The sequence below is a fragment of the Dendronephthya gigantea genome, unplaced genomic scaffold (genome assembly GCF_004324835.1).
Source record: "Dendronephthya gigantea isolate DGI-Jeju-01 unplaced genomic scaffold, DenGig_1.0 000007F, whole genome shotgun sequence".
NCBI lineage: Eukaryota > Metazoa > Cnidaria > Anthozoa > Malacalcyonacea > Nephtheidae > Dendronephthya > Dendronephthya gigantea.
In genome coordinates this window covers 1,263,045-1,284,524 of record NW_021163017.1, presented here as the reverse complement: position 1 = coordinate 1,284,524, position 21,480 = coordinate 1,263,045, and the positions used below count along the sequence as shown (strand labels likewise).

The 21,480-nt window shown below is 36.5% G+C and overlaps 5 protein-coding genes across 5 annotated transcripts; 3 read left to right on the top strand and 2 right to left on the bottom strand.

The window, feature by feature from the left end:
• The first annotated feature begins 142 nt into the window (after positions 1 to 142).
• LOC114517265 (tubulin beta-4B chain-like) lies at positions 143 to 3,090 on the top strand. The gene is made up of 6 exons (XM_028536937.1): positions 143 to 301; positions 417 to 525; positions 633 to 743; positions 874 to 1,331; positions 1,915 to 2,409; positions 2,874 to 3,090. The coding sequence occupies exons 1-6, from the start codon at positions 245 to 247 to the stop codon at positions 2,988 to 2,990; spliced, it is 1,347 nt and encodes a 448-aa protein (XP_028392738.1). The 5' UTR covers positions 143 to 244; the 3' UTR covers positions 2,991 to 3,090.
• A 363-nt stretch (positions 3,091 to 3,453) lies between these two features.
• LOC114517268 (deubiquitinase OTUD6B-like) lies at positions 3,454 to 7,445 on the bottom strand. Its single transcript, XM_028536939.1, has 10 exons — positions 7,329 to 7,445; positions 6,212 to 6,357; positions 5,886 to 5,984; positions 5,483 to 5,620; positions 5,321 to 5,340; positions 5,142 to 5,187; positions 4,767 to 4,875; positions 4,550 to 4,611; positions 4,301 to 4,407; positions 3,454 to 3,916 (listed from the first exon to the last, which is right to left on the bottom strand). Exons 1-10 carry the CDS (start codon positions 7,432 to 7,434, stop codon positions 3,847 to 3,849), a joined length of 903 nt encoding a protein of 300 aa, XP_028392740.1. The 5' UTR covers positions 7,435 to 7,445; the 3' UTR covers positions 3,454 to 3,846.
• A 134-nt stretch (positions 7,446 to 7,579) lies between these two features.
• Positions 7,580 to 11,138, top strand: LOC114517002 (circumsporozoite protein-like). The gene is made up of 4 exons (XM_028536642.1): positions 7,580 to 7,690; positions 7,819 to 7,891; positions 9,029 to 9,472; positions 9,993 to 11,138. The coding sequence occupies exons 2-4, from the start codon at positions 7,837 to 7,839 to the stop codon at positions 10,157 to 10,159; spliced, it is 666 nt and encodes a 221-aa protein (XP_028392443.1). The 5' UTR covers positions 7,580 to 7,690; positions 7,819 to 7,836; the 3' UTR covers positions 10,160 to 11,138.
• A 5,016-nt stretch (positions 11,139 to 16,154) lies between these two features.
• On the top strand, positions 16,155 to 19,162 carry LOC114517005 (peptide methionine sulfoxide reductase-like; the record flags this gene model as incomplete). The annotated part of the gene is made up of 3 exons (XM_028536644.1): positions 16,155 to 16,249; positions 17,862 to 18,113; positions 18,305 to 19,162. Coding segments are annotated over 3 exons (555 nt in total), but the record flags the coding sequence as incomplete, so codon positions are not given.
• A 151-nt stretch (positions 19,163 to 19,313) lies between these two features.
• On the bottom strand, positions 19,314 to 21,236 carry LOC114517004 (glycine cleavage system H protein-like). Its single transcript, XM_028536643.1, has 5 exons — positions 21,086 to 21,236; positions 20,681 to 20,760; positions 20,267 to 20,330; positions 19,900 to 20,031; positions 19,314 to 19,579 (listed from the first exon to the last, which is right to left on the bottom strand). The coding sequence occupies exons 1-5, from the start codon at positions 21,228 to 21,230 to the stop codon at positions 19,479 to 19,481; spliced, it is 522 nt and encodes a 173-aa protein (XP_028392444.1). The 5' UTR covers positions 21,231 to 21,236; the 3' UTR covers positions 19,314 to 19,478.
• Between the last annotated feature and the right edge of the window lie 244 nt (positions 21,237 to 21,480).

Here is a 21,480-nt window from a genome sequence, read left to right as displayed (position 1 = left end):
TTCATTATTCAAAACGGAGGTTATTTATCGAGTCTGATACTCGCCTAATATTCAGATTCCTATTGGTCGAGTCGTCGTGAATTATTCACACTGTATTAATTATTAACTGTATCATTGGGCAAGGGTCTTAAGATTCACCGAGACACTCGTTTGGCCGCATATTCGTGGTTGGCAAACGGTAACTTCGGTATTCCGAGAGATTATTCATTTTTGCTCCCGATTTCACAACTTCTTTTCAACCGAAATGAGAGAAATCGTTCATCTGCAGGCCGGCCAATGCGGCAACCAAATTGGTGCAAAGGTAAGAATTCTTAAAATGCTCCAATCCGAAATTCCGAATACGAATGATTGAGCGATCATCGCATATATCAACGCCCAGCTGGCCTAGCTCACAAGCTTTCCTCTCTTTCATAAAGTTTTGGGAGGTTATCTCGGACGAGCACGGCATAGACCCGAGTGGAGTTTACCACGGTGATTCTGATCTTCAACTTGAAAGAATAAATGTGTATTACAACGAAGCAACGGGTCAGTAGCGAGATTGCCTGATTAAGTGGATTTTGCAATAGCGGTAAAGTGAGGGATATATTCGACCGTTACATAACGCCGCGCACGTCGACATTTTTCTCTTTTAGGTGGAAAATATGTTCCCAGAGCTGTTTTGGTCGATTTGGAGCCGGGAACGATGGATTCTGTACGTTCTGGACCGTTCGGACAGATTTTTAAACCGGATAATTTCATATTCGGTAAGTAAAAGTGTGCCATGTGATATTGGGTGTGTTGTGTGATAGATAGATGTCTTATCGCAATTGCATGCTCGCGTGCGAAACATGTGTTTCTGGATACTTCAGTAAATCACTCTTTTTGGCGTTCAAGGTCAAAGTGGGGCTGGAAATAACTGGGCTAAAGGACATTACACAGAAGGAGCAGAGCTTGTGGATTCTGTTCTTGATGTGGTTAGAAAAGAATCTGAAGGATGTGATTGCCTGCAAGGTTTCCAACTTACACATTCTCTTGGAGGTGGAACTGGCTCTGGAATGGGTACCCTGTTAATTTCAAAAATCCGTGAGGAATTTCCTGACAGAATGATGACCACGTTCAGTGTGGTACCATCACCTAAGGTTTCCGACACGGTTGTTGAACCATACAACGCCACCCTGTCTGTACATCAACTTGTTGAGAACACAGATGAAACATTCTGTATCGACAATGAAGCTCTGTACGACATCTGTTTCCGAACCCTTAAATTGAACACACCCACCTATGGCGATTTGAACCATCTTGTTTCGGCTACCATGAGTGGAATCACAACATGTCTTCGCTTTCCCGGGCAGGTAACCTGATATTTTAGAGTTGGAAAATTTGGGATTTTTGAGCAGTATAGAAAAAATAAGGTTCATAGCAGATGTGATTTGCCAAAGATATATTAAGCAACTAAATAGCAATGCATTATTTATTAGCGTATAATGCTTTGGACAAACAAAAACGCTATTGCATTACATTACATTATTAATAAAGTCAAGTTTATGCCAAATTCATAAACATCAAGTCAATAAAGGTTTGGAAAAGTTGATCTTTCAAAAACATGACAGCAGCAAACTAGTTTCTATATTAGTATCTCCTTCAGCGAAATAAACTTTCAGACTTTTGTTTTCTGCTTATATGAGGGAACATGAACCAATCAGATGAGATGATCTATTAGATTGACCAATCACAAGCGAAATTGGTCAGCGAGAGAAGGAAATGAACCAATCAAATGCGATAAGTCTATTGATTGACCAATCACGAGCGCAAAAGATCAACGACAGGATACTGTAGTTAAAGTAAAAAATCTGAATCTCGCTATTTTTTCTTTAAGAAAAATTATGGGAGGTGTTTATACAGTTTTTTATTTTATCTCTAAATCGTTCTTTTTAGTTGAATGCAGATTTGCGAAAACTAGCCGTCAACATGGTTCCATTCCCACGTCTTCATTTCTTCATGCCTGGTTTTGCCCCGCTCACCAGCCGAGGTTCATCTCAATACCGCGCAGTCACCGTGCCAGAACTCACCCAACAAATGTTCGATGCCAAAAACATGATGGCAGCTTGTGATCCTCGTCATGGTCGATATCTCACCGTTGCTGCAATGTTCCGTGGCCGTATGTCCATGAAGGAAGTCGATGAGCAAATGCTGAACGTCCAAAACAAGAACAGCTCCTATTTCGTAGAATGGATTCCAAACAACGTGAAGACTGCTGTCTGTGATATCCCACCAAGAGGTTTGAAGATGTCTGGTACCTTTATTGGAAACAGCACAGCCATCCAAGAATTGTTCAAACGAATCAGTGAGCAGTTCACAGCTATGTTCCGGCGCAAAGCCTTCCTTCATTGGTATACTGGTGAGGGTATGGATGAAATGGAATTCACTGAGGTTTGTGCGAAAATATCGTAAGATGTTCTTAACCTTAGTAACGAGTAGCATTCATATAACGAGACGGAGAGTATTCAGAGAAAAACACATCGTGTACCTCTGAATACCAAAGATTCAACCAACGTTGACATCCTGCATCTGGTCTGAGTTGACGATACAACCTACAACTTTCGAAACTTTTTCTCCAAAGTCAAACCATTTGACGTAAAGCCGAAGGCATTACAAATTCAGCTTCAGTTCATAAGTTCGTATCAGGGGCCGGTTGTATAAAACTCTTTAACTACACTTTGCATAGTTAAATCCTAATTAACTCAGAAATACACAGCTCTGATTGGCCAGCTCTGATTCCTTCCTTAACTACAGTTAATAGTTAACTAGTCTTTTATACAACTCGCCCCAGAGCTTGAAAATGTCAAGAAAGTTCATTCCATGCTGTTTAAATAACTCAGTTGTTATCATTTCAGGCTGAATCAAACATGAACGACTTGGTTTCTGAATATCAACAATACCAAGAAGCCACAGCAGAGGATGAAGGGGAATTTGAAGAGGAAGAGGAGGAGGGAGAAGTGGAAGAAGCTTAATCGTATTTAGTGAAAGTGAACATCGATCTAACAAAATGATAATGACAACATTATGTCTGAGTTGTTTTAGAAAAGATAGTGAATTATATCGAAATTTCCAATTTCCAAATGTCCAATTTTGTTTATGATTATTTTATTGTCTTTTTATTCTTGTCTAACTGTTGAAATGTAAAGGTTTGTTAACGCAACAATCGGCTCGACCATCTGGTTGAAAATCTTTTTAATCTCTTGTTAGTCTTGTATAAAACCGTGAGGTAAGATTGATGTTAACACGACGCTATTGTCGGAGTGGTATTGACAATTTGCCCTATTAGCTGCGACCCTCGGGTCTCAAAGGTTCGCGACAAAATCCTTTTAAAAATATTTGCGATCTAACGGGATTCTTTAAAACAGAAACGAACAAAACATTTCCATCTTTCACAAAATGGAACCATTTATAAACATGGTTAATAAATTCTATTCAATAGTTGGTTATAATAGACTTATTATTGTACATGGTTAATAAAGTCTATTCCATGGTTGGTTATAATTGACTTATTATTGTACATAATAGACTAATTTGTGAGGGAAACATATGACTAAATACAAGAAATAAATCAAATAATGAAAATATATGTACAGTTTCCAAATGATTTGTTTGTCAAATCTTCTCAATATACTATTATCTATGTAATATTATCTATCTAGTGCTGAATTTTTTGAAAAAAATTTTTTTTTATACATTTAAAATGTTAATGTGATAAGTTAATCCTAAGGTATTTAAAAAAAAGAATTACTAATATCCTAACTTAATGGTAAGAAGTGCAGCAGGATATACCCATAGAAAATAATGTCATTTTATATACATGCTGAGCTTCTATCCTTTTTCATAAATGCTGATCACAGAGTTGTAATGTTTCCCCAGACCGTACGCATGATGATGGAATCTAGACAGCAACAAAGGTACGGACCAAACAGATGATTTTAAGCATAATTTTTCCTAGGAAATGCATTTCTTTGCCGCTATGTATGGGAGATGATGGTAAATAAGATGGTAACCGGATATATTATACAGGTAGCTCATCATAGTTCTAATTATGGCAATCATTGCATTGGGTGGATTGAAATCCAACCTGCAGAAGTGTTGTAAGATATTGCATAGAAAAATTGTCAAGTACATAGATAATAGTTAAAAGAACAGGGCTTGACTCCCCCCTTCCCTAGCTTTTTATTCCCCATTCATGCCACCCCACTTTTGAAGCCACCAAATCATTTGATGTAACTCCCAATCATAAAACACTAATGGAACACTCATCTTGATTGGTACTTACGATAACATTATTTCCTGATTATCATATTGCTGTCCAATTTCTATAGTTGGTCCAACAGCTTGAAAAATTTTCACAGGAACTAGGAGTGCACTCGAAATAGCTTGAATCTAGATAGTTATTCAGATAGTTATTCAAAATTGGAAGATTGCTTTATTTATTATATGGTGGTTCTGTTGAACATTCCAAGAGATATAAAGCCAGAAATGGAAGATTTTGTTGTTTTACTGTATATAACAAAATGAGCCCAACCTCTAATTGTCCTCCCCAGACTGCGGTATCACGTAGTTCTTGACAGTATTGGGAAAAAGCCTCTAAAACCAAAAAGTTTCTCTATATAAGTTACATAAATTTTGTACTCCAAAATCCTCGAGTTATACTCCAGAATGGATATACTTCCAGGAATTATACTCTGGAATTATACCCCAGAATGATATAGTACCACACCTAATTAACCCTTTTAACATACCAGGTGAGTAACAGTCTCCCGTTTGTTGGTCGATCAGGAAAGGAAGAAAGTCATCTTGATGATCACGCATGTATTTTGCTGCCAGTTCTCGCAGGCTTGAATATGTGTGCTTACGGGGTAAAAAAAATTATACAAATATGAACTACAGATCTATACAATTTCTAGAACTATTATTCTTATAAAGCAAGCTTATGCCTGTGGGTAAATTAATTGATCCCTTTCATTTCGTTTAATGTAATTAAGTTGGAAATACACAACACATACAATGTTTGGAAAGAATGAAGTCACTTGTGCATTTAAAAAGTACCAGTAATTCTATAAAAAGGCTACTTTGCAGGCCAGTTAAAAAAACACAACTAAATCTGGTATTCTTACCTGAATATTAAGTCTTTGCAGCTGATCAGCAATTGCATTATAAAGGCTGGAGAAAAGCAAACATATCATGTTTCCATTCATTTATTTGAAGGAAATTTTTTACGTGCAAATATTGTGCTTCAAACAGGGAAATTTAAAAAATGTTATCTTGTTATCACAAGGTCTTGTTATTTACATACCAATGACCATCTGGTGCAATCTGTAAGAAAATAAACTAATGTAAATATGTCGGAAATTGGATTACTTGAGAAAGGTATAGACTATGATGTGTGCTATAGCACAGTTGGTTGTTTTAAACATCAGCCAAGCAATTGTACTTCAGAATAGGAGTCAACTCTCACCTCCTTTATGGTCAGTTCCAATGCAGTTAGCATTGATTTTAACTTCTCTTGCTCAACATTTCTGGCGGAATTGACGCTCTCAGCTTCAGCTTCCTCGATTCGTTTTTGTCTTTCTTTTTCCTGGGCAGACTTCTTATCCTTCAAAACACTTTCAGCATCAGCTTTGTGTTTTTTTTTTCATTTATATTAAAAAAACGTCATGTTTAGCCCACAATTGTATATAACACCTAAATTTTTCATCTGTTTTCTAAAAGCTCACTAACACTCATTTAGTGTGAATGACAAAGCAGCCGCATACATGTAGTTTAATAGAAATGCAGAGATATGTATAACATGATGTGAGTGTTTGCAAGTTTGATTGCGCTTAAATAACAAAAGAATAAAATTCTCTTAGATCCATTACCCGTCTTTTCTGAGCCCTAGTGGGTTTCTTCTGTTCAGGAGGTTGAATTTCTAAAATATTCAACTGGGATACTATTTCTGAACTATCGTCATTTTCAACCTAAAAAAAATGAAAAACAATACTGCTTGAAACACCATAGAAATAAAATAAAAACAACCATGCAAACCTCTGCAAGAGCCCTTTCCAAAATTAAAACAATTCACAGGCCTCAAAAAAGGAAAAGGTCAGCTTATATTGTTTATTAAAGTCTAGAGGTCTATAGCGACATATATTCAGCAGACATAATCAATATAGCAATGCTACCCTTTGAAATTCTTTTCATTTACCTCGTTGTAATTTTGAACACTTTCTTTCTTTTCTTTATCATGTTTTTCGTCTAACTTGGCCTCAAGCAAAGCAATTTCAGCCACAATTTCTTTTTTCTTTTTTTTATCACCTTTTGGTACACTGCGTTTCAATGCTTGTATTTTTGCTGGAAAACATTAAATGTAACATGCATTCAAATGGTATTCTTTACATGATACTGATGAAACAGACTGCACACTAAATGAAGGAGAAAGCTTCCTGGAAAATATGAGTTGCCCTGGGAACAAGGTTTCTTTCATGAAACATCATTCATGAGTAATGAGAAATCAAGAAATTTAAAATATCAAAGCACCTGTGAGATTTTTGGAGTGTCTGGGAGTATGCAAGAGTAAATAAATCTATGTACGATTCCTTTTGAAGATTCTTTGACTTCTTTCAACAATTTAAACGAATATCATAGACGAGATGCAGCGTGGCAGGGTCTTCCTTGATCATTTAGTAAAATGACAGCATTTAGTAAATTGATTCTCTAAGGGCCTGTTTATATGATCCCGTCTAGCTGGGACAGGATGTTTTCATCCCGCTTAGCTGGGAACCTCACCTAGGCAGGGTGGCATGTTTATATGGAGTTTTGTAGTGCAGGTTCATTCAACGGCATGCTTTATTATAGAAAACGAATATGCCAATATATATACATGCTCCAAATGTATGTTTATCGCGAATCATAGATTTTTTGGGAAATTTCTCGTCCCGTCTAAGCAGGATCCAAACACTTCTTGCCGGGATCCCGCCTACGCAGGATGGAAAAGTGGTCATATGAAAACTAATTCATGTTTGTATTACAAGCAAGATCTCGGAAACTGTCCCGATCCCAGCTAGGTTGGATCATATAAACAGGCTCTAACTGCCTAAAATATACAAGAATACAATTTTTGTGTATATTTTAGGCTGGTAAAAACGTTTCAAATATCATGTTTCACACAAAGCAGTGTTGATTCCTAAAGCTGGTTGAAAATCACTTTCACCATCATTTTTGGTGGAAAAAGAGGTCAAAAATCTTCAAAAAATGATCATACATAGAAATTTATGCATGTAATATAGTGTAAATGTATATTGGAATAGAACTGCCTACACTACCTTGTAATTCCTTTCGCTCTCTCTTGTGACGCTGAGACAAATCTTCCAGATCATCTTCCGGATCTTTACCAGCCGTTTGAAGCTGAGATTGCACATTGTCCGCCATGTTGAAGTTGACCAAACTTTCATCAGGGGGGGGAATACGCTAGTTGCTAGTCCTTAATTGCGCGCGACTGCGAGTTTTTTCACGCGAGAAAGCTTCATATTCTGAAGATTATTGCGTGATACCACGCACAATTAATTTCTACGAATGCGGAACCAAATTACCAAATTTGCATTCGAAATTCGAAAATCGAAACTTGCTTGCGTCTGGGAAAGTTCGCACGAAAGACTTATTTTGTGCAAGTAAACCTTAAAAGGAGGTATGTTTAAGTACATTTGTAGAATTGTTTGTACGTTTTGGCTTTGCCCAGTTCTTTATTCTCGCATAACTCAGCTCGTGGGACGGACAATGAATCTTTGTAATTTCGCATTTTCATATGTTTTCCAGATTATCTACAGCTGAATAATGAAGTTTTATCTTGCCTGCATCGCTCTGATCGCCGTGTTTTGCTCTGTAAAAGGTTTGTGCTACTGCTTGTTTTAAAAATGTGTGTGGTGTCACAACAATTATCAACGTAAAATGACAAATACCGCCCAAATTCGTTGCTTCTTTGTGCTGTGTTTATTGATATCGACATTGCATCGTGCAAGCACCGAAGCACGTGATTTCGTGATCATATGCTTGTGCAGGAAAGAACTAAACATTTATCACAAGAATATGCTTTTTTCTTTCACTGATCTATATTAAATAAAATCTGTGTTCGGTCAAAGTAACATGGGCTATATCAACCCAAATAATGTAATTTCAATTTGTTTCAAGTAAACGTTGTATTAGTATATATTAGAATTCTATATTAGTATAGAATAGTATAGAAATCCTTTAAAACATTTATTATTCCGAACACTTTTCACATGACTTTAATATATATAATCTGGGCACTTCAGCAGCGAAAGTACATTGTTTTTTTATTGAAATAGAAGGCAGTGCACAGTAATGTTAAACTATTTACTGTGCTTATTAATTGTCTGGTGTTATAAAGGGGAGTGAGTGCTAATTGATGATTTAACCACAGATGTTGGTCGATTTTTGTTGACCTGGGACCGCTTGTATGAAAGCTGGATAGCGCTACCCACTGGATAGTGTTTTTTCCATTGCTTTTAAAATCGCTCGTTGTTTGCTATAACTTTGATTAAATCCTATTCCCAAATCAAGGATTCTCTTTAATAATTGTTGCTTCCAAAGCTGACACTTCAATGCTTTTCAAGTACTTTTAGAACGGTTGAAAAAATCACCATTCAGCTTTTATACAACCGGCTGCTGTATTTATCACACTAATCCTAAAGTAGAGACTCTAGCAGCCAGTCCTATGTGCAAAAGAAATAACTAGTCTTATTACTAGTTGAATATTTACATTGTAATAAAGGAAATTCTCTTTTAAGTCAAATGCAACTTCTTTTTCCTGCTGTCAATGAAACTTAAACCCTGTGTTTCCTGTTTATGCCCCATTATCTGGCAATATTCTTTCAAGTTATTTCTACAAGTTGATGAAAATACAAGTGATAAATGGGAATTGATATGTGAATAATATATGTACAGATGTGCATGTAAGTGTATTTATTAGAAAGTGTATTAATTTTTTCTATATTCTGTTTCCTAGCCCAAGGTAAAAAAGCAAGCACAAGTGCTGCTATCATTAAACCAAATGCTACGGTCAAACCAAGCATCAGCGTTCCACTTGTCACCCAGAGCAGTCATAAACCCAGCCTAAATCCAATTTCCATAAAAACAATTTCTCCTAGCAATACCAATATCCCCAGCAATACTGTTACTGCCCATCCAACCATGAAGCCTAACAGTACTGCGCATCCAACCATGAAGCCTAACAATACTGTGCATCCATCCATGTACCCTAAAAGTACCGGTACTGTGCAACCCACCATGAAACCTAATAATACCGTTTCTAGCAACACCACGATACCTGCCATGAACAGCACCTACAACCCAAATGCTACAAGTCATGTTTCTTCCAAAACAACAAAGATTGCCCATCATTCACCATCTCATTCTCCATCTCTGCCTACAAAACCAACTGCATCACCAGGTAAGCAAACTTGCATTGTACAAGGGTTCACTCTTGAAGGGAAAAGGAATGGGTAGCAATCTCCCACCTCTCAGAGCGAAGGAAATATGTAGTTATTCCCGCTTTCCTCAACCTTGTCACCAAGATGCGGAATATCAACAACATTCTCCATCCAAATTGGGTGGCAGGGACACTAAATATACAAAAAAAAATTTGTTGAGGATACCTAGGTTTGTTTGCATAGCTAATTGAAAGCTATACAGAAGGCATGTTGGTTTCCCTAAAGGCCTATTTAGACTACACAATAAGTTGTATGCAATTATCATTCTGACAAATGCAAAGAGGGCCTATGCCACAATCTTCATTCATATTGTTCAGGGTGGAATTTAAAGTGTCACATTTGTACGTGTGTTCACACGTTCACATATTCCAGGGTACGAATATATACATATATCCCAGCGAGTCTAAAATTTGTATGATTTTTGCGAGGCTAGCCATTTTGGCTAATAAATTAAGTTGTAAATTTACGATTTCAATCCAGGAAAAGATGACAAGGATTATGACAGTGTGAAGAAGCGCATGTGGATCGCTGCGGCCTTTGCAATCGTGTTCGGCCTGACTACAGTAATTCTCTTGTACCTTGTCTACCGACAACGTAAGATTAACAAGGAACTTGAAGGAGACCCAGCCACATCTCGGTTGCTATAAAAGCCTTGAACGCATTTCAACTACTTTAAACCTCGCTTACAGCTTGAAAGCTAATTGATATTAATGTTTTTCAATGTGTAAACATAATTATGTGTATTTATCAAATGTTGTTCACAGGAGAGACTTTAAGGGCGTCAGAGTTGCATAAAAAAACAGCGGGTAGACGGGTACCCACCCAGCCGTGAGGAAGGTTTACTTTACATAAAATGAGCTTTGTGAGAAAAGTTTGATTGTTGAGCACCTTAATTCATCACATGCTTGTACAAAAACGTGACGTGATGTCATTTTGAGGAAGGTTTTCAAAACCTGAAATCCTACCCGGAGAAAGATTGAAATCTTTTTGCAACTCTGAACAGTTAGTATCTACCTAATATGAACGAGTTTTGTGATTGGCTTTTTGTAATAATAGTGTAGATGCAGTGTTTATGATTCGTTTTTTTAGAAATCAATTTCTGTAGTTCATTTTGTTTTATGTTATCATCAACCAATATAGCAAAGCTTGTTCATATAGGTACGTACCGATCCACTCTGAAGCTTCGTTTCCACAGTTAAGAGCGTAGACCAACTGCACATTATATTTGTATCTGAACTGCGCTACTCCATTCGCGATTTTTCGTGACGTAAATTACGGTCTGAAGAACGAGATTGGTTGACACGCTGATATCAGCAAAAAAAAAGGTTAGCAAGACGATCCTTGTCTTTAAAGAGGTAGTTAAATATTGTGTTTTCAGTTTTCCCATGGGTTTTCCCGCCCTTCACCCATGTGTATAATTGCGTGAGGAATTTATTAAAGTGTACTTCCCCCACGATAAAACATCTGAAAACATCTCTCGATACCAAATCCAGTTACGTTATCTATTATTATTACGTCATCTAAAAGTCATCCCCTACAAGTGAACGCATTTTAAACGCCAGTGTGTGAAGTTAATGTAGTGCATGTAGCTGATCTTTTTAGTTTTAATAAATTTATTTGATTCGATCGTTTTGTGATTTATTACTCAGTTTACGTAATTTCTAGCACATGAGATACCTTTGGCTTTAGAGACCGATAGACCGCAAACGGCAAAATTCATTTCGAATTTTCGTAAGATATAACAGGATTCTGAGGCTATATGTGCCTTGCACTCACGTGGTTTTCGAGCGTTTTCAAATTCGTTTTTGTTCATTTTATTGTTTAGACGCCCTATAGGAACAAAAACATAAATGTTACACAACAATTTCATTAAAAAAACCCACTTTACTTTGTTATTTTCTTGTTTTCCAAAAGTCAGCAGATGACATCTAGGTATAAAAGGAAACAAAGCTCAACTATTTCGGGTATTTCCTGTTGGAGATACACTTTAAAGTGATTTTTGTTTCATAGTAATGATGCATAAATAAAAAAATAGGCAATATTCGCACGGTAATTCCACTTCCTGAAACGATTTCAAATAATATAATAAATTAAAACAATTACGAAAGGAGAGTTCCTGCGACAATTCCAGTCCTTGTTTGTCCGTGTGCATTTTTCGCGTAATTACATAATTGTTATAAATGAAAATGGTAAAATATGAAATGAAAAATGATCACAACTGCAAAGTTTCGGCGCCATTTCGTGTTATCAGTTGACATTTGACAATAATTTTCCTGCTGTTGCTGAGCGGGAAACTTTGCACGTGAACACGAATCAGCCAATCAAAATTAGTGTAACGCTAGCCGCATATTCAACCTCTGAATAGCACGCATACCAATACGTGCAGGAATACGTGCATGTTGCACTGGTCTTACAGTAAAAAAGGTTACCATTTTTTAAATACTTCGAGTTTTTCAGATCATCAAACCACTAAAACCACTTCGGGAGGTTAATTAAGTGACTTTACTGCAACCCGTGAATCGTGATGGCTCTATAATATATCATTCAGAATTTTATGCTAATCTGCCCGGGCTATGCCCGTAATAACGAGAATTTAAGCCGCTGTTAAGAGTGTAGTTATTTAAGAGTGTTTAAAATGTTGAGAAAACGTTAGCAGATCGTAAAAAATGTTCGTATTTGTCAATTTTAAATGCCTCAAAAGTGGAATTATATTGCAAGTCGCAAGGAAAGTTCCATAGTGTAACAGTACCTTTAGTCGTTTATTTATTTTCCGCGTGGATATCTCGACCAATCCACTTGACAAAATGCGCGTGATGTAAGCAATTGTGTTGCCTAATGCAGGTTTATATACTTTAGCTATATACAATAATCCACGCCCGCGCAGACACTCAAGATCAACTGAATCCAATATATATTAGTATTATCATAACAATATTTCAGTAGGAAGCTACACTCACAGCAAAGTGATTTTCAGGCAGGTCCTACGTATAACATAATTAAAATACGGCCGCGCAAATTGGTCTTCATTGAATATCACCTTTGGAAGTTTACCTATATCTCTGGCATTTTTTAGAACACGTTTTACCATAGTGGCATGCATGCACTTATACTTGCATCAAATGTGGTATAACAACTGCCTAAAATAGACAAAACACTTCTCTCTTCTCAACGTTTCGAGCTGAGGGCCTTCGTCAGGAGAGTTGGTGACTCTCCATACTCCATACTAACTCTCCTGACGAAGGCCCTCAGGTCGAAACGTCGTGAAGAGAGAAGTGTTTTGTCTATTTTAGGCAGTTGTTATACCAGATTCGATGCTAAGAAGATGTTTGAAGACGCTGGCACGCTGCTCCCTGGTTATATTGGAACTTATGCACTTATACGTTCCACATTGGTGAGGTATGTGTGATTTTTACAGTTGCTTCTCAGAATCCTTCCATTCCCCAACGCCGATGGGAACCGAAGTAATTTTCAAGAGCAAGGGGTGCATTCTATATCCGGAGTAAAAGTTGAGCTTCAAGAATACTAGAATAGTACAATCGTCTGGTGAAAATCACCCAGACATCGAAATCATTTGAAAAAAGAAAACACGATGAAATGAAGCTCAACAAAAAATGTCTCCTCTATGCGTCACCACACATGCAGAAATGCCCTTCACGAAAACTCCCTCCCCCCTTTGAAGATAGACTGGCTTATTTCTATAGCTAACTGCACGTATAGACAAAATAGGATTATAGATCAGTATAACGCTTCAACTAAGCCGGACATTCTTTTGAGTGGTTTTAAGAACGTTGGGATTTTGCGCAAGATTAATGACGGAAATCCAAGGCTAAGGTCGGAAATTAATGATATGGTAGGATTTTAATCCATTTTAACACGGAATATTTGAAACATGGAATATTTGATTTCACAGGGTACATACCCAATTCAAAAAAAAGGTTTAGTTAGCCTGGGTCTATTATACGTTCAAATTTAATCCAGGAATTCTATTGATTGAATCCGACCACCCATGCTCCGAAAATCGGGCTATTAATGTGTCACTCAGTCTAGATATTGTCATATTTCGGTGATATGAAACGCAGATCAGTGTTACAAAAACACTGAATGGGATATTGCCCAAGTGATGGATTATCCCGTACGTGACCTGTAATGCAGCGAAAGTTCGCTCTTTGTAAGATCACGACATTTATATAGAAGGTCAATATCTATGTCATCTTCGGTCTTGACAAAACGTTAAGAAAACCATAGTTTGTTTATGTTCAAAGTTGCTAGATTTCGTATTTCATGCACATTTTTCAAGGTGATCGAGGACTGAACTGCAATTGTTGAATTGCATAGCAAATCTCGAATCATTGCATGTGCATGATGTTCCTGTATAATGACAGATCGATTTGTTGTAATAACATAAGCGAGTTATGATAATATAAGCAAGTTTTGATAAGGCGATAATATCATTATACGTATCACGTACGGAGCAAAGACCGTAAAGCAAGGGGTACCTGACTCAATTATTCTTCGTGGAAAAGGCATTCAGGCAAGTCGAGTGAAGAGTTGTCGGGTTTTGGGGTTAAAATCTCCGGCACGTCTATTTTGTTCACATATTTGGGCCTGTCACCAACAGACCTGGTTCTCATTGTTCGTGGCTGGTGACAAAGAAATTTATACAGAATTAAGCACTCAATTTATTCCCCATGCAGTGATCATCGACGCCAATAGCCTTCGCAGATGTCGATGACCATGAGAATCAGGCTATATGCATGCCTTTTGCAATACAAAGGATTAGTAATTTCTAAAGCATCTAAATTAAAGCGCTTCAATTTCAATGAAGTGACTTTGTAGATCAGTTGGGCTGGACTGGTGTATTCAGTATTATAGTATCATCTGTGTGCTGCCTTAGCTATAGTTAGAATTTTGGCTGCTGCAGAGTGAAGTATACGACGAAACATCAAGGACACATAGTCTATTTTTGTGTCCCCGAATCGTGAATCACATTGCATGTGCATTTTTTCCCCCTATCAATACCATGACAACGTTGTTACAGATCACGTATTTTCTCCAACTGCAAGCTTAACTGAATGTGCATAATACTTGATCGTTAATGGAAACGAAAAAGCCCTCAGATTGTCATGTAAAAACGTGCGTCAGTTCATACTAAGTGTTTGGCTCGAACATTAAACAGATAGAAGGTCAGTTCGACTCTCAATCACAAGCACAACAGACGAATGCGAAAAACGAAACGGATACAGCATGACCGCCGTGAGGTTTGCTGACTTTGCTCCGGTCTGAATAGTGAATATTAACACCAGTCCTTCAATATATATCTTCATATAAAGACAGCCGAAACAATTAAGCAAGCGGCAAGCCGCATTCAGCTGTATTTCGAAATATTAACCGTTGGGAAGCACGAACGCCCGCATCCGTGACCGCAACCCGTTTCAAAGTTCCAGTGGGAGTGTAATTTTAACTGAAGATCACAATGCCGGAACTCAGGCTCTTTGCGTTAAAAAGTTACGCCAAACGACTCGTTTAGTCCGTTTACATGTGATCATAATTTTCGCAGGCTTTACGCAAATTCCGATCAGAGAGAAGTGACATTTCGTCTGATTAGCATGAATACCGTACAGTGTTCTGTAGATCGTCAAATTTTGACAGTAACACGCATTCCTCTGTGATACTATTGCGCCTAATAATCGTCGGAAATACCAGTGGAAATTGGCGTTATCTCAAATATATTTGCCTGATTTATACCTACTTTGTGTATACTGAGACGTCGATTATCACGTCAGGACGAAATTTTAAATGGAGCTGTTTCAAGGGAACAGTTTATTTCCATTCCTTCCATTCAAATCTTTTGTTGTTGTCTAATTCTTAAAGCTGTGTTCAAAGTGCAATTTTGAGACGTGCCTGTCAGATGGCAAGCAGTTTTCGCGTGAAGAGGAGTGACGGTTTTGGATTGGTACTGACAGGACTGAAATAGCAGAAGATTTCACAACTTTCTATTTAAATCGATCTGTTGCTAAACATTGCAAAATATTTGTCAACGTTTATGACATCTACAAAGGTTAATGGCCGACAAAAAGAGACCAAGACGCCTTAGACGCCCTCGCAAAGCAAATATAGCTGAACCGACATGAAACGTGATGACGTTTTGACACTGACATATGGATTGCGTCATCAGTACTTGTGTCTAAAAACATTATCCTTACAAGAAGGAATGCAGCGATATTTTTCATATTTTTTACATTTCAAGGTATTCCTCTCAGAGATATGTTATTTGATTTTAATACTCAATCGAAGTTGTATGTCTGCATTCGTATGAGTAATGTTTAAGAAAAAGCAGAGTAAAACAGCGCGGAGTTACGTTGAGGAATTTAGGGAATTTCAGAGCACCTACTTAGGAAATCGTGACCTGTCGATCAACACTTGAAGGACTTGGAGACAATGGTTCATGAACTCGGATTTATAAGTTCGTTTGTTGTGCTTTTCTCTTTCATTGCTGCCTTACCGTTCATGTCGTCCGTGTTTTCGTTTTTGGGCCGGACCTTTGTCAAGAATACAACTGTTGCGTCGGCGGGGAAAGCTATGAATTCTAGCGAGATTTTCAAGGCGACCGAAACCGCAACATTTGCGATGGGATGATTTTGGTTCCCCGAGTCACAGTTCGGCTGTGTCCCGGGGATTCTTAAAACTCGTGTTGGCTACACTGGCGGACACAAGAAGAACCCGACTTATAGAAGTTTGTAAGTATATCGATTGTAATTTTACCACGTACTGCATTTTTGCCTTTAAATACTTCGATGTTTGCTATATTTTCAGTTACAAGAGTTGATGTTTTTTAAATTGCGTCTAATAACAGCACATCCGCAAATTTACCATTTCGAGATTCGAAATTTCGATTAATTTAGTTTTAAACTGAAAATGTATCAATTAGCAACGAAATATTCTCAAAATATTTCGGGGAAATTTGGTTTCACAGTTTCACCACACGAACAGGGATAACTCCTGGGGATAAATTGCGAAAGTTCATGAACAAAAAACATTGCACGTACTGCCTGTTAAAAAATGTTAAACATCAAACTGTAAATATATTTGTGGCTAATATACAAGAATGCTGTTCGTATAAAATAGTCTATATCTTGAAAATCAGAAATTGATATAATAGATTTGTTTATGTAATAATCGTAGCCTGTGACAACAAGGTTTTTGCGGATTTGTGGTTGCTCGGTTTTGATGATTCTCGTTAGTTCAGGCTGTAAAAAAAAGGCTGAAGAGACAAGTTTCTTTGATAGTTTAAAACGTGACCCAAAATTTCCATAATCCGTGCGAGCAAACCATAGCCATTCGTACTTATTTCGACTTGCAATCGCCGACCATTAATGGGCTAAAAATTCATTGTATTTACATTTGTTTAATTGCAGTAATTTTTGGGCACATGCAAAAAACACCTGATGTTCAAATATATCGAAACCTGTCATATTACGAATTCACAAACTCGCATTAAATGGAAAATCGATATCTATTATCTAAGATCTATTTCAGTCACTAATGTTTTTCTGAAGCGGAATGTATGAAGTATATATATTAAAGCAAATTTTACCTTTATATATTATTAAATAGAAGTGACAACTGGGTTTTAAGCAGGTATTTAAAGCCTACACTATCATGTATATGATGGCACGTTGTCAGGAAATTGATTCATGAAAAGAATGGTTTATTGAGACTTAAAGTCTTTGTTTATAGTTTGACTTAAAGCTAGCCTATTTGTTCAATCATATTCTAAACGTGACCGTCTGGTATGACCTGATATGGGCAATATGGTTAATAGATTAAAAAGAATAGGAGGAATGTCTGGAAAATATTTCGGATATCCCACTCTGGAAGATGATCTCCAGGGAAGTTATTTTCTCCAGTCCATGATGAAAACAAAATTGTCTGTTTGATTCAGAGCTTGATTTCCCCCAGTGAAAACAGCTTTGAAATAACAGCAATCCTCTTGGGGGATTTTAGCTGACTTGTGTTGGGATAGGGATTGTCTTGTGGTTTACGAATCTTGTGGTTTTCGTAAACCACTTTAGGGTTTATTTACATCTAATGCAATTTGGCAGGCTTGTTTGGCCTATCTGGATGTTAATGATAAATGCTGGTTGCTTGATAAAACCATCATGCTGATTTTGGCAACTTACATTTTAAACATTGATACAAATATATCTGCTCAGAGTAGTGAAAACTGGTACTGCTGAGTGTAAATTGGTAATGAGACTAATGGCTTAATTTACTTGGTATAGGGACTTCAACTTGCTAACTTTAATAGGTCTTACTTATAATGTTAATAAATTCTCAATATATTTTTAGGGGTGATCACACAGAGACACTTCAGGTGGAATTTGATCCAAAAGTGACTAACTACAGTAACCTTTTGAGAGTGTTTTGGGATGGCCATGATTACACACAAAAGAGATCACCTCAATATAAATCGGCAATTTTCTACCACAGCGAAGAGCAGAAAAGGTTAGCTGAAGAAAGTTCAAAAGAAGAGTACAACAAGAAGAAAAAAACAGTTGCTACAGACATCCTTCCAGCTGATATTTTTTATGATGCCGAAGAGTAAGTCCATCTAACTCATTAACACTGGCTTTGTTCTTTCACCAATCAATCTATAGCACACATACATTGAGATTATGGATAGTAAGTGCATGATTGCTCGTTGATTTTAATCCCAAGGGTCTCCACACAGCATGTTTTCAATGGCAGGGAGCCTTACCCACCATTTTTTACTTACTATGAAATCCTTTCAGTTACCATCAAAAATACAGACTTCGAGCTCACAATGGCATCTTGGCAATGTTAAAAGTGAATAATGAAGAGTTAAAGGACTCCACGATTGCTGCTCGCCTCAATGGCTACCTTGGACAAAATGGTTCTAAGAAGCAGTTTGACTCTGAGATTAAAACATTTAATGTACCCCCAGATATAGCAAATGCTGTACGTAAGGTGTTGTTTTAGCCAACCATTAGAGCATAATGTTATTATCCTTTTCCTTACAATGATGTCATTTTGAAAAATTGTTGAATGTTCAAAGTCAAATTGGTTGAAATCTTAAAACCTCTGAACATTACTTTTGCTCTAATAAAGAAACTGAAAAGGTATGTATTTTTTTAAATTAAGACAATTTGTCAGTACCTAAGATACACTGAGAACAATAAATAAGCATTTTTGATGTAGCATTAAAATGGAAAGTGCCATGTTATTTCAGAATCTGATGACATCCTTGTCTGTGAAAAGGACTTTCTAACAAATTTAATCTGATTACTAATATATCCTTAATAATGTGGCTGAGTCATTATGCCATTACCTGATGTTGTTACATGGTATCGTACAAAGATAGTTTATGAAGCTCTAAAGCAAAGTCAAGATATATTGAGGTTTTTGAGTGGAAGAAATACATGTATTACTAAATGTTTGTATGATAAATGTAGTTTCACTGGCAATGCGGTGATGCACAGACTTAATAAGAAACACTTAAGACTATCAATAATTATTGTAAATAATAAAAACTTTATAGGCTTATAAAGTTAACATAGAGAATAGTATATTATATTTCATTGTATTATCATGATGAGCACAACTACAAATATTGAATAAATACAAATATTGGCAACTATGCGTGGCAATAATCTAATTCTATACAAAAATAAGTTTCAAGCATTCCCAGTAAGTTAATCTGATTAGATAAATGTGAAATAAATACAGAAACTGTGAACCAGGAAAGCTGTAAGTGAGGCCGAAGTCAAAGCACTATATCAAAACATTACTAAACAATATCTTGTTTTTATTTACTTCAGAGCAAGTTACAGTTTTATTAACATAGAACAAATTGTGCTTTAGGCTTTACTGTTCCAAATATTTTTACACTGAGTATAGCTTTAGGACAACACAGTGTTTTCATGTTTGTTTATGTGTGAAAAAATATCATTCCTCCTCTGTTTCCTTTACAAATTCATCATATGCAGTTGCATCCATTAGCTCATCAATTTGGGATATGTCTGATAGCTTCAATTTTGCAATCCAACCTTTGGGAATAAGTTACGGTAAGAAAGTATTAGTTCACTACAGTAGAACAACGGGGCTGCAGTACGAAGGGTAGATAGCGTTATCCACTAGATAGTTGATCTTCAACTGTTGTAAAAATGTCTTAAAAGCAATAAAAATACAGATTTAAAACTCACAACTATTGAGGAGATTCCTCAATTTAGGAATACTAAGTTTCAAGTCAGGTTGTACCAAACGATGGGGAATTTTACAGCGATTGAAAAACCCACCATCCGGCCGGTGGATAGCGCTATCCAGTTTTTGTACAACCACACCTGGTGTTAATGCATAATGCACATACCAGCATCATAAGGTTCTTGGTTCACTAATTCAGGATTTTCATTTAAATCTTCATTCACTTCAACAATTTCACCTGAAGCAGGTGAATACAGATCACTTGCTGCCTTTACGCTTTCAACAACACCATAAACATCTGCGTATGAAAAAGATATTAGTTATTCAGACCATAGGAATCCCAATAAATCCATTATTTGAAATATTAAAAGTAAGTCCAGTTGCATTGTGAGTTCATTGACGTCTGTGATCGCTAACTTTTATCATTTCAAATAGTGTCCAGATTTATTGGGATTCCTATGTTCAGACAATGCAATACTCCTCCTAAGGAGTAAGTTTTTAATAGCAGTGAATAAACAACAACTAGTATTTACCATCCTTTTCAATAGTTTTCCCAACTTCAGGTAATTCAACATAGACAATGTCACCCAACTGATTCTGAGTAAGAATATAGACTGTGTCATAATTTATTACAATTTATTTGGCTGGTTAAAGATTTTGATTAATGTTAATGTAAATAGTCTCAGTAAAAGAAAACAACAAATTATGTTTGCTGCATCACACTACCGAGTTGGTAGTCAGTGTGACCATATATGAAGATTTTATAAACCCAAGCTACTTAAAACCTATATGCATCTGACCGAATCTAGCAATAAAAATTACCAGATCTGGACACAGTGTTGGTAGCCAGTGTGGAATGTTTGTATCTCGCAACTGAGATACTGGCCTGGCACACAACTTCCAGTCAGGGTATATGTAGTAACTAGTATCTTAATACTATTATTTACTTGTGCGTGATCAGAGATTCCTACAGTTCCAACATCATTTTCCACCATAATCCATTCATGTTCCTTCGTGAATTTTCTTTCTAGATTACAAAAACAAATACACCATTGCCTATTGTCAACTTATAATATACCCCTTGATGTGGAATATTTCAAGAATTCCTACATTTCTAATCATGTTTTTAATATTTCTATAACGATCAGTTCTAATCATGCTACTCTGTAATACCACTTTCCATTTCCACTTTCCAAGTTTTGAAAAAAATGTTAAAACTTAAATGTGCGTAAGAACATTTAAACAATTGTACCATAAGTAAACTTCATATTAATTGCCATAATGGGGCCAATCAGTTTAGGCTATTAAAACCTGCTTCCGAAACATTCGACGGCGCAATAATTACAGATTACCTGAATTAAGAAGCAACGCTGTGTGTATTCTCCTCAAAGGAGTGAATTTACTAGACAAAACTGGAGAAATTAGACGAGACTTGAGCACATTTTGCACCGCGATGCGAAAAGCAGCCATGTTGCTAAACAGGTTTGTAATTAGCATAATTTATGCTCGTATAGTTGTATTTGTCATAATTATTCTCAAATTTGCTATCATGGATAATAAAATCAACAATAAAATATTTTAACCAACCATGCTTTAATATAGATTAGAATATTAGTGATTCAAAATGAAAACAAAGATTTTCAAGACATTACACGTGGTGTACAACTTGTACTCAGCTTTTAATGACCTTGAATTCCTTTTCTAGAACGTAAACTGCTTAGTCATTCTGAGTCAATCATTTTAAATT

Coding starts and splice junctions, on each gene's coding strand:
- LOC114517265 (XM_028536937.1), top strand. CDS start 245: ATGAGAGAAATCGTTCATCTGCAGGCCGGCCAATGCGGCAACCAAATT. Junction 302..416: donor GCAACCAAATTGGTGCAAAG/GTAAGAATTCTT, acceptor TCTTTCATAAAG/TTTTGGGAGGTTATCTCGGA. Junction 2,410..2,873: donor ATGAAATGGAATTCACTGAG/GTTTGTGCGAAA, acceptor TTATCATTTCAG/GCTGAATCAAACATGAACGA.
- LOC114517268 (XM_028536939.1), bottom strand. CDS start 7,434: ATGGCGGACAATGTGCAATCTCAGCTTCAAACGGCTGGTAAAGATCCG. Junction 5,621..5,885: donor CTAGGGCTCAGAAAAGACGG/GTAATGGATCTA, acceptor AGTGTTTTGAAG/GATAAGAAGTCTGCCCAGGA. Junction 4,612..4,766: donor GGGAGACTGTTACTCACCTG/GTATGTTAAAAG, acceptor TTTTGGTTTTAG/AGGCTTTTTCCCAATACTGT.
- LOC114517002 (XM_028536642.1), top strand. CDS start 7,837: ATGAAGTTTTATCTTGCCTGCATCGCTCTGATCGCCGTGTTTTGCTCT. Junction 7,892..9,028: donor CGTGTTTTGCTCTGTAAAAG/GTTTGTGCTACT, acceptor TCTGTTTCCTAG/CCCAAGGTAAAAAAGCAAGC. Junction 9,473..9,992: donor AAAACCAACTGCATCACCAG/GTAAGCAAACTT, acceptor ATTTCAATCCAG/GAAAAGATGACAAGGATTAT.
- LOC114517004 (XM_028536643.1), bottom strand. CDS start 21,230: ATGCTAATTACAAACCTGTTTAGCAACATGGCTGCTTTTCGCATCGCG. Junction 20,331..20,680: donor GAATCTCTGATCACGCACAA/GTAAATAATAGT, acceptor ATTCTTACTCAG/AATCAGTTGGGTGACATTGT. Junction 20,032..20,266: donor GAAAACTATTGAAAAGGATG/GTAAATACTAGT, acceptor TTTCATACGCAG/ATGTTTATGGTGTTGTTGAA.